This window comes from Sceloporus occidentalis, unplaced genomic scaffold, assembly GCF_023333645.1.
Source record: "Sceloporus occidentalis isolate IW3139 unplaced genomic scaffold, rSceOcc1.0.p SCAF_6, whole genome shotgun sequence".
Taxonomy (NCBI): Eukaryota; Metazoa; Chordata; class Lepidosauria; order Squamata; family Phrynosomatidae; genus Sceloporus; species Sceloporus occidentalis.
In genome coordinates this window covers 43,287,558-43,298,342 of record NW_028316986.1, presented here as the reverse complement: position 1 = coordinate 43,298,342, position 10,785 = coordinate 43,287,558, and the positions used below count along the sequence as shown (strand labels likewise).

Genomic DNA, 10,785 nt, shown 5'->3' with positions numbered 1-10,785 from the left:
AAATAGCTGGAGTTCACAGCTTGGTAAAGTTACTTTTTTAACTACAATTCTCCTAGAATCCTTCATCTAGCAAGGGCTCTGTATTACCTGTCATTAGAGTTTGGACTACAGGCCACAAAATCCCCCAGCCAGCTGGATGTTTATGAGAGCTGTGATCCAAAAAGTAACTTCTCCAAATACTAACCTGAGATAAATATCTAGGGGTAGGGGAGAAATGAATCAGAACTTAGTAGTTAGGCAATCATTTTTACTGTACTAATTACATTTGCAATAGTAAATATAAAGGTTTTTGAAAAAACCAGAAACGTTTTCTGAACTTGGGCGGGTTACAGACCACCATAAAGTACGTATTCAGTACGTACTAGGATTAGGAAGGGGCGGTGCTTCCGCACCCCCTAACCCTAGTATGGACTGAGTCCATACAAAATGGCGGTGGCCATTCCACACGGCCGCCTCCATGATGGCGTGACGAATGCGCCGCCTCCAGACGAGGTGGCGCGGACGTGATGCCATCGCTCCGCGCGAGGGTGCTTAATGCGTCCTTTGCACGGAGCAGGAAGAAGCTCCGTTTCGGAGCTCCTTCCTGGTTTGCGTCGCTGGGCGCAGCCTTCAGACGGCTGCGCCCAGCAACGCAAGGGAGAAAGGGGCCAAGTGGCCCCTTTCTCCTCCTCCCCGCCGCTGCGGGGTGTCCTTGGGGCTTGAAGCCCCAAGGACACCCCTTTCCAGGCTCGGAGGGCCTCGGAGGCTGCCAGTCTGGCAGCTGAGGCCCCGATTCACCGGGGAAAGGCACGCCGACAGGCCGCCCCAAAGGGGCGGTCTGTAACGCACCATATGCAGTATATTTGTTGCCCATTCAGTGAACACACACACAATGAGAATTGACCATGTAAGTGATTGTATTGTGTGCCCTCAGACCATAACCTGGGACTAAAGTTCTTATAAAGGTGAATGGATTTGCAATGTGGTCTCTGTTCAGTGCAGATTCAAGATTTTCAAACCCTCTTTAAGGCCATGGCACTTTGATAAACATCTGTCCTTGATTATTTGAAACATGATCAAGTGGTCAGATCAGTGAAATAAATGTTTGTTCTAAATTTTGCATGCAGACATCTGGTCTATAAATGCTGCAGAGTGTGGCAGTTATTTTTTAGACTACAACTCCCAAAATACTCCATCCCGCATAAGTACTGGTGAGGAATTCTGCGAGGTGTAAAAAAGCAAACAGAAATCCACTTTCCATGTGTTGCATAAAGCTAAGCATCCCTATTTTCATACATCTAACCTATTTCCATGCCCAGAAGATCAATACACTTTCAGAAGTGACAGCACTATAACAGGCCAAGATGAAATAATCATCTCAGGTAAAAATAAATAAATAAATTGCTGGTTAGATATACCTAATCCTCTTGGTTTTCAGGGCAACCCTGTGTCTGTCTACTAATCCAATGGGATTTACACCGAGGTAAGAAAATTAATGACTGCAGTCTTACTCATCTTTGTGGATGCCTAACTTGTATCATCTGTGTGGTCTGCCCCCCTGTGGACAGCTGAAATCATGGGGAAAAAATAGATTTGCAAGTGATTTGCCTGGAAGTAAAACAATATGCTGTAATATATTAAATAACCAATTGTTGTCATGTGCCTTCAAGTCATTTCTGACTCATGGTGACCCCTATCATGGGGTTTGCTGGGGAGAATTTGTTAAGAGGGGGTTTGTCCTTGCATTCCTTTGAGAATAAAAGTGTGTGACTTACTCAAGGTCACTTGGTGGGTTTCCAAGGCTGAGCAGGAATTTGTACTCTGATCTCCCAGTGTTCTAGTCCAACACTCAAACCACTACACCACAATGGCTCTCTTCTGTATATACACAATTAAAAATACTGTTTCAAACATTTTTGTTTCAGGCCAAGAATAAGACAAATGCAGAGGTTGGAAAAGTTACCTTTATACTATATATTCAGGTTACCTTTTGGACTACAGCTTCCGGAATCCCTCAGCATGAGTTTGCTGGAGGATTCTGGGTGTTGCCCTCTCCCCAAAATTATTTTTCCAAGTTCTTTGTAAGCTTTTTTAAAAATGGAGACACAGGGTGTAGTTCACTAGAAAATCCTACTCCTCCAGCACATTAGAACAAATGAGAGCTTCATTTCAGTGAAGCCTACACTGGGGCTTGACAATGATGTATGTCTCAAGAGCACATAATGGAGGTGTTCTTCCAGACAAGTGTTTTGTTATATGTAAAGCTAGTTCAGTCATTAAGTAGTTACTACCTCAGGCAGACAATTTTGGCTGTTGTGAAATGATAACAAATGTTTATTTACATTGCTTTTAACTTACATTACTACCAGGGATGGGAACATGTGCTTATGCGATTTTGTGTCTTATGCATGCTTAAAAACTTGGCACATGTTGCCGGGAATTTTTCAGTTTTTAGTGAATTTAAGGAGTTTAGAAACTGTTTTATATCCCTTCTCCCTTTCTTTCCATGTTAACTTGTCACGCACACCTTATCCAGTGCTGGGTGGTCTATGAGGAGAGCAACATTGTCTCTCCTTCCCCATCTTTAACACTCCTCAAACATTGGGATGAAAACTGGCTGGTTGGCCCTGGAATTCATTCTCTGGCAAAAGAGCTTTTCTTTTCTCTCTCCCCCATCCCCCCTTTACTTTTGCTGTTGCTGTGTCTTGTTCTCCTCACCCACCACCATCACTGTGCCCTCCCCTCTCCCTTAAGATTTTAGTGGAGTGAAGCACTGAATCAAGAGTGTGAGAGGCCTCTAGGGAAGCACATCATAAGCTAAGATCACCACTTGGTTCAAATAGTGTCACTGTCTCTCTTGGGGATGCCTGCTGTGCCAAAGGTGAAGTAATCCTGCACTTTGCTCATCTCTGAAAACAACTCCTACCCTTGAGTTTTATCCTCCTCCTAAATAAGCGATTTTCCACATTGTAAAAAATCCACTTTATTATTACAATTATCCAGTTATTCTTCATTATCATCCATAGCCTTAGTGTAAAGGAGACCCTTGATTTATCAGTCACTCACCCAACTGCATAATTCTTCATCTTGTCATGGGCTACTGATGCAACCAGCACATTTTAGCAATAGCAATAGCAAGTACATTTCTATACCACTTATCAGTGCATTTAAGCACTCCTTAAGCAGTTTGCAATGTGTAATTGCCCCACACAAGTTGGGTACTCATTTTAGCGACCTATGGAAGGATGCAAGGCTAAGTGGACCCTGGAGCCCTGTCTGGGGTGAAACACAACCTTATGGCTATGAATGGCTGCAATACCAGCATTTAACCTCTGCACCACCAGGGTTCCATTTTCAGTAAATTTTCGTGTGTGTGTGTATGTGTGTGTGTGTGTTGTGTGCCTTCAAGCCATTTATCACTTATGGCCACCCTAATGCAAATCTATCATGAGGTTTTCTTGGCAAGATTTGTTCAGAGGTGGTTTACCATTACATTTCCCTGAGGCTGAGAGTGTGTGACTTGCCCAAGATTACCCAGTGGGTTTCATGGCTGAGCGGGAATCGAACCCTGGTCTCCAATTCACCACACTGCTGCAAGAGGGAAATGATTGTAACATGAATGAGGCAGCCAGGTATCTAAAGACCACAGCAAGGTTGCAATCCTGTGCACACTTACTTGGGAGCAAACCCCACTGAACTCAGCCAGGTTAGATGGGGCTCAATTCTGAGTAAACACAGATCTTGCTCTCAGTCAATTTTAACACCAGCTATTAAAGGGCCTACCTGTGAAGTTACAGAAGAGAGACACATACTTATTTTATATTATTTCCTGACAGGTATATGGCACTAGAAATAAAAACTATAGTATATTTTTATCCATTGGAAATTGTCCTGCTGCACAACAAGGCTCTTTGAAGGAGAAATACCATCCTTGTCAAATATAAAGCTGATGAGCTGCCAGGGTGTCCATGAAAGGTTGTACAAGGTAGTCTGTTGAGAAATAGAAGACCAAGCCAAAAGTGATGGAGATAGGAAGGGCGGGCAATGCTTTCTTGAATACTGCCAGCAATAAAAGGGTTAAACACAGGCCCTAAGAGGAAGAAGGGAAACATGATTCAGCAGAAAGCCATGATATTTTTCCATATGGACAAAATGCCATGTATAAACATTTAACTGATAAAGAGTTTTGTGACATCTTAAAAGCCTTAGATCAACATCCATCACAAATTTAGGCATACTCAAACCCATTAGGCCAAGCCGATTTATCATGGCTTAAGCTTTTATAGACCTAAATGCACTTTATCAAGAGACTAAGATAGTTACTGTTTTACTGCTTGCACTACGTGCAAAATTCCAGGTTCAATACATATACAATCTGAGCTTCAGCAATTGCACGTGCTGACTTTCATATACAGGATCCACTCCCCAAATATATAGCAGTGAAGACAAAAAGTCAGCCTGCCACACATTTCAGATCTTGGCCATGCGCCTGTTTTCAGACAGCAAAGCCAGATAAGCCATCCAGTGGCATCTTAAAGAACAGTATTTGTAATGGCATAGGCTTTCCTGGACTGAAATCTACTTCAGTTTTCATGCATTTCCTGATCATTTGGAAATAAGCCCCCCACAATTAACATATGAAAGGGAACATAATAAGCCTTACTAAGCCAGCCCTAAAGCAGCTAGCTATATCCTAGTCACAAAAAACAGAACCACAATGAAGATACTGGGCCTCACAAATCTTGGTAAGGTCAAATTGTGGTGCTGACATGGAGGGGCTTGGCAAGGCTACCTTGTATTAATCTGTTGAATATCAGCCTGCTCTTACATACTCCTGCTTCTATGTGCATTTTCTGGCCTGTAACTTTACACCTTCATCCCATACTTGGCAGATTCTCTTGGCCTGTGATTGAATCTGCCTTCGGATGGAGCCTTCCAGCAGTCAGGCTAGATATGACTATAAATGGATCACAGAGCTTGGAAGTAATGCACAACAAGTATAATGTTATCCATAACACATTACTTTCTGGTGCACCTAGGGCATAACAAAGTTCCTTTTGCAAAATAGCACAATGATCAGTAATACCATTATTTTTAGTAGAGTGAGCAGTATTTACTCATTACGTCCGAAAATTTTTTTGGGAGTGTTCATTTTGGGAAGATTCTTTATGACCTATGCAATGAAAACTATATACAATTCTAAAATGGGCGTAGCAATTTTTAGTTAATGGGTGCTAGTGTACAAAAATGGATACATCTGAAAAAATATGCACAAAAATATCTATGCATTTCCAGAGGAGAGGGGGAGGAATTCATTGTACAGAACCAACTTTGAGGTGGAAATCTGAGAACCTTGATGAACTTTATGGATTCACATATCTCTACTCCTTGTCATGCTGGTGCTTTATCTCTGTCATAGCTATCCTGTCCTGAGTGAGATGAAAATTTAATTGCCAAAATGTGAGGCCCAATATCTTCATTGCAGTCTTGTTTTCTGTGACTGGGACATAGCTTGCTGCTTTAGGACTGGTCTAGTAAGACTTCATCTCCGCTATAGTTATCCTGCTATCCTGTAATGACTGTGAAAATGGAATCATATTAATGCATAACACACTGATAGAAATAGTACAATATCAATGTATAACACATGGGTTTCACTTACTATGAGGATGGCTACAAAACAAGCCAGAGTTGTATTCCAATCACCACTAGCAGTGGCAGCTGCTTTGCCCACAAGCACACTGTAGAATATGAAGTCTCCAAGACCCAATTTCACACCTCCTATTCAAAAAGGCAAAAGATTCCATCAGTTTTCCAGGCAGATGGACAGGATATAGGCAGAGCTGTCACAAGGAAGGTATTTTATTTTATTTTGCTCTATTCCCAGATCTTTTCAGTGTTATGCACTTGATCTCCTAATAGGGAAGTGGTCCTCAGCTGAAAAATGGCTGCTCATCTGTGGTCTACATCAACTTTCAGAAAGGACCCTTCCCAGACCTATCTGGAGATGCCAATGATAGAACAAGCAAAGCAAAGATATATGGCCCGTTTCCGTTCTATGTACAGCAGAATAACTTCTGTTTCAGAGTTGGCATGTGTGAGAAACACAAACATGAAGAAACACTGGGCACTGCTTAGTACAGACATACTGTAATTATATCCCTCTCCAAAAGAAGTTTGCCTCCTATTTTATATCTCAAACATGGGGAGGGTGTATGTATTATCTTAAGTCATGGTAGAACTGATCTAGTATATAATGAAGTGCACATGATTCCCACACAATTCAACAGAAACAAGCACAGGGAACATGGCCTTGCAGTGGTTCTTAACCTTTCCTTTACCCCTTTAAGTATATTTTGTTGTCACAGGCCACCTTTCAAGATTTAACTCAGAAGTTTAAAACATAATAATAATAATAATAATAATAATAATAATAATAATACCTGAATACTGAACCATTAACAGTTACACCTCCATTAAACCTTCCCTCAGATGTGCTGGAGTGGAAGACTTTTTTCTTGCTTCTTCCTGCCAATTTGTGGCTGGAGTGGACTGAATGGCAACGTACAGGCCCAGCTGACCAGCCAGTCTTTGCCTTGGCTCCTGTCATATAGCTGGATGAGACAGGATGAGCAACTGAATGACAGCAGAATGGCCACATGACAGGAGCCAAGATAAAGGCTGGCTGGTTGGGCCTCCATATTTCTGTTCAGTCCATTCTGAGGCTGGAACAAATTGAACTATGGTCCCCAGAAATGAGGGATCACAAAACACTGTCTAAAAAGGGATTTGTGCATATGGATGTCAATAACTCTGCTCCTCAAAAGTGGTGATGGTGAAGCACTATACAAAAAGGGACGTGCACATGGAAACCAATAACTGTGCTCCCCTAATTTTAGTTGGTTCCTAAAATATCTGGGAGAATTAAAGAGGGTATAAATGCAGTTGTTGATTCCAACTAGAATAAATCTACCAACCCAATGGGAAATTGCTTTCATAGCTATAATAAGATAGTGAGTCTCTCTGGGAAGGGTATTCCACAGATGAATTGTGTGGGAATCATGTGCACTTCATTATATACTAGATCAGTTCTACCATGACTTAAGATAATACATACACCCTCCCCATGTTTGAGATATAAAAAAGGTCTCACTTGTAGTCTTCTGCATCATCTCATTTGGTGATAAGCCCAAATGAGCATTCTGGGATAACAACTTTAGAATCCTGTTAGGTAAATAGGGGAGGAGATGCTCCTTCACATAACCTGGCCCCAAGGCACTTAGGACTTTAGAAGTTAAAACCAGAAGTTTGAAGTAGGCTCAGAATGAGCCCCAATTTTGGAAGAAATGTAAGAAACAAATGCAGCCAAAATTTTGCGAGAAAGCCCAAAATTGGGAGAAAATAAACACAAGGAAAAGGATGAGGAGGAGTGGCAGCTTTTACGTATCACCTTGCTCCCAACAAACTCAATGTGACATAAATGACTCTCTCCCTCTGTGCCACTTTATCCTCACATGTGAGTTCAAATTTATCTAAACAAATACTATTTGTGAAAAGTCAAAAGTTTCAACTTACTTTCTTCCTCCTCCATTTCTTCTAAGTTGTGTCCTATTTGACCAGGTTGTTGGCCACCCTGACCATCTGTTAGATGTCTCCTCTCAGGAACTTCAGAATCAGTGTATGAAGATGTCTGGTGGTTTTCAGTTCCTTCAGCTGAATTCCCAAACAAAGTATGAAGAAAGGAGAACAACACACAAGAGAACTCAGTATTATACATTACCGATTTCATACTGAAATACAGAGTTTTCTGCATAATTAACCATGAGTCAGTGATAACATGCATACAATTCTGCTTTATCAAACCAAAGGTCTATCTAATTAACATCTTCTTTATCAACCACAGCCAACCAGGTAAATCCAGGAAGTCCATAAGCAAGAGTGAAAATCAATAACCTTCTCCTATAATTGGTCTCAGCATCTGGTAACAACAGAAGGATAAATAAAATTTTGGTACAACCTGACAAGATTTAGTATGGAAGACCAGAACATGATGAGAAAGCAACAGTGGGAAAGATGTGGCTCCAGATGCTGCTCACATGAGTCCTAGGCAGCATAGTCAATGGTGAAAGCTCATAGGATCTACAATTCCAACTACAACTGAGTGGCAAACATGTTCCTTTCTTGTATTAGAATATAGGGCCATTATCATGTGACTTCCTTAGTCAATTAGCAAAAAGCCAGTCCCCTATTACTTTCCCCCTACTGGTTGACTTTAGGAAGGCAAGAATAAACCAACACAGCTTCAGATGCAGCTACAGAATGGATTTCAAGGAGCACCATCACTTGCATGCTGGAGACACAAGTGGTTTACCAGAAACTACAAAATATTAGCAGGTGTAATGGATCTGCCAAAATCAAGAAGCACAAATTGTCCAGCATCCTGTCAGTGTCTGATATGCATAGAAATCAATTTTTGGACAAAGCACAGGGGATTATTCCTTTGCCCTTGTGCTCTGTCCAAAAACTTCCCACTGACCGGTCACTGTCAAGCTCAAGGAAGGGCAGTTGCTGTTCCTTCTTACCAGAAGGAAGGGGAAAGAGAAAGTAGGTGATTCAGACCATGAAGATCTGGCTGCTCTGAGCTCCTTGGGGATGGAAAAGTTGACTGCACTCCATTTGAGAATGCACTCTTACTTCCTGCCCCATCTGAACTGAGACCAGCTGTTTTCTTCTAGAGCAGTGGTTCTCAACCTTTGGGGTTTCAGATGTTTTGGAGTTCAATTCCCAGAAGTCCCAGTCAGTATGCTCATTGTTCAGGAATTCTGGGAGATGAAGCCTCAAAAATCTAGAGGATCAAAGGTTGAGAACCACTGTACTAGAGTGATTTGCCCCACCCCAGCTTCCCCCAATTGACAACGGCAACATGGGTCTTTCCTGATAGATGGCGGGAGGACATAGAACTGTGCATGCAGAACTACATGCAGATAGAGGGTCGCGACCATCACCACCTAGTTCTACTCAGACTAACAGCTTGAAATAAATTTTTATCATTATATTCATTTGTTTTCTGCCTTTCTCCCAAAATTGGGACTCAAAGCGACTTACAATGTCAAAAAGAACAATACAGCTAAAAACATTCAAAAAGTGAACATTTATACATCATAGACTCATAGAGTTAGAATGGACTTCATGGGCCATAGATTTCAACACTCTGTGTCAGGATTAAATTATATCAAATTTATCCTGTCATGATTTTGTTTCTGATTGCTATATTTAAATTCAAGGTTTTATACAAGTTATATTATAGACTGGTTAATTTATAATTGAGAACTGAGTTTGTGTTATGGGATTTGTAATTATGAGAATACATCAGTAAGTAAGGGCAGCAGTAGCTTCATATGGATGATATGTGGGACAGCTTTGGGAAGCAGTTACACAGAGATCTGTTAACATACTCTTGGATTACATATTACAAATTATTATTAATTATTATTATTTATTTTATAGCGCTGTAAATGTACACAGCGCTGTACATACAAATGATCAAATCAATAAAAATGTTGAATGATATAATGCTATGTTTGGGTTATATTGTAATAAGTTTCTTTTAAGTTTATTTTATTGTTAGGTTAATTTGCATATGAGAATGTTACATTTGGAAATGTTATAAGCTTTTGTGGGGGGAAGGTGGCAGGGGGAGGAGAAACAGTACACTGGCTAAATTGAGCTGTTCCCAGGCAGACCTGAACAATTGATATATAGATGGTGAAACAGATATCATCTTCAGAGTACACACATATGCTATTTAGCAAAATGGTCACCTAAATCCCATGTTTCTTCAGAAGATCCTCTTTGCACATTATCTGGTTTTGCCATTCCTACAGTCCACATCATAGCAGCTGTAGGGAATAGAGAAAATACATTGTTTGGGAAAGAAAAAACTGCTGGGACTATTAGGCTAGTCCAGAAAGCATAATCAAAACAGTTATACTATGAACATTCATACCTTTTTATTCTTTAAGAACAGGAACTATGCAAAACATCAGTTTATACTCATAAGACTCACCGTAGGCTACTTATGCTGATACAGAGCTGTTTGTCCAATCCATTAGTAAGCTCTTGACTTTTTCAACAGTGAAGAAAAATAGACCCCTGCTTCCTCATTTTGTCAGGTTAATATTATATGCATTTATATTTGGAAAAGTGTTCCTAGTGGTTTTAGTTGTACCATGATCCAAGACTTCATAGCCAACAGCATCATGGCATGCATTTTCCCTCCACTCCTTCTAAGCCACCTTCACATAAAAATCCTGGCTTAATGCAATTCGTAATCTTTGCACTGCAGTCAGGGTGCAAGGAAGGAGCATGTAGCCATGATGTTCCTATGTGGATTTACAAACCATCATTTGTGATGCCTTGGATGGCCATCTGAATGTGGGGTTTATGTGAATGTGCATACATATAAAAGTGTTTTGTTTTCCAAGGGCTATAGGGACATTAGAACTATTATCTGGGAGAAAGGAATAAAAAGTTGAAGCTGGGAGCAGTAGGTAGATTCTTTCCTGCAATGAAATCCTCAACAATGTTGGTAGACTGGGCAAAATGCATCTGCGAACTCCATTTCTTAGAAGATGAATTGAAGCACCTAGACCGGGCTCTACAGGCGAATGGTTATCCCAGCTCAGACATCAGAAGGGCTGCAGACCCAGAAAAACCCTGAGGAGTGAAGACAAGCAACTACCCAAAGGGAAAGTATTTCTACCATACACCAAAGTTTGGCTACCAGTCCTGCAAAATAGCAAAATC

The 10,785-nt window shown here is 40.9% G+C and overlaps 1 protein-coding gene across 4 annotated transcripts in view; it reads right to left on the bottom strand.

Moving 5' to 3' along the window:
- Nucleotides 1–1,947: 1,947 nt before the first annotated feature.
- The window catches only part of LOC149310677 (presenilin-2-like), a 36,331-nt gene continuing 27,493 nt past the window's right edge, over nucleotides 1,948–10,785 (bottom strand). For all 4 annotated transcript variants that reach the window (XM_089529503.1, XM_089529504.1, XM_089529502.1 and 1 more), the window contains 4 exons: nucleotides 9,801–9,878; nucleotides 7,555–7,692; nucleotides 5,642–5,760; nucleotides 1,948–4,069 (listed from right to left, as the gene is read on the bottom strand). In XM_089529503.1, the coding sequence (XP_089385629.1) occupies nucleotides 3,914–4,069; nucleotides 5,642–5,760; nucleotides 7,555–7,692; nucleotides 9,801–9,878 (491 nt within the window). In that variant the 3' untranslated portion in view covers nucleotides 1,948–3,913. The remainder of the gene's footprint in view (nucleotides 4,070–5,641; nucleotides 5,761–7,554; nucleotides 7,693–9,800; nucleotides 9,879–10,785) is intronic.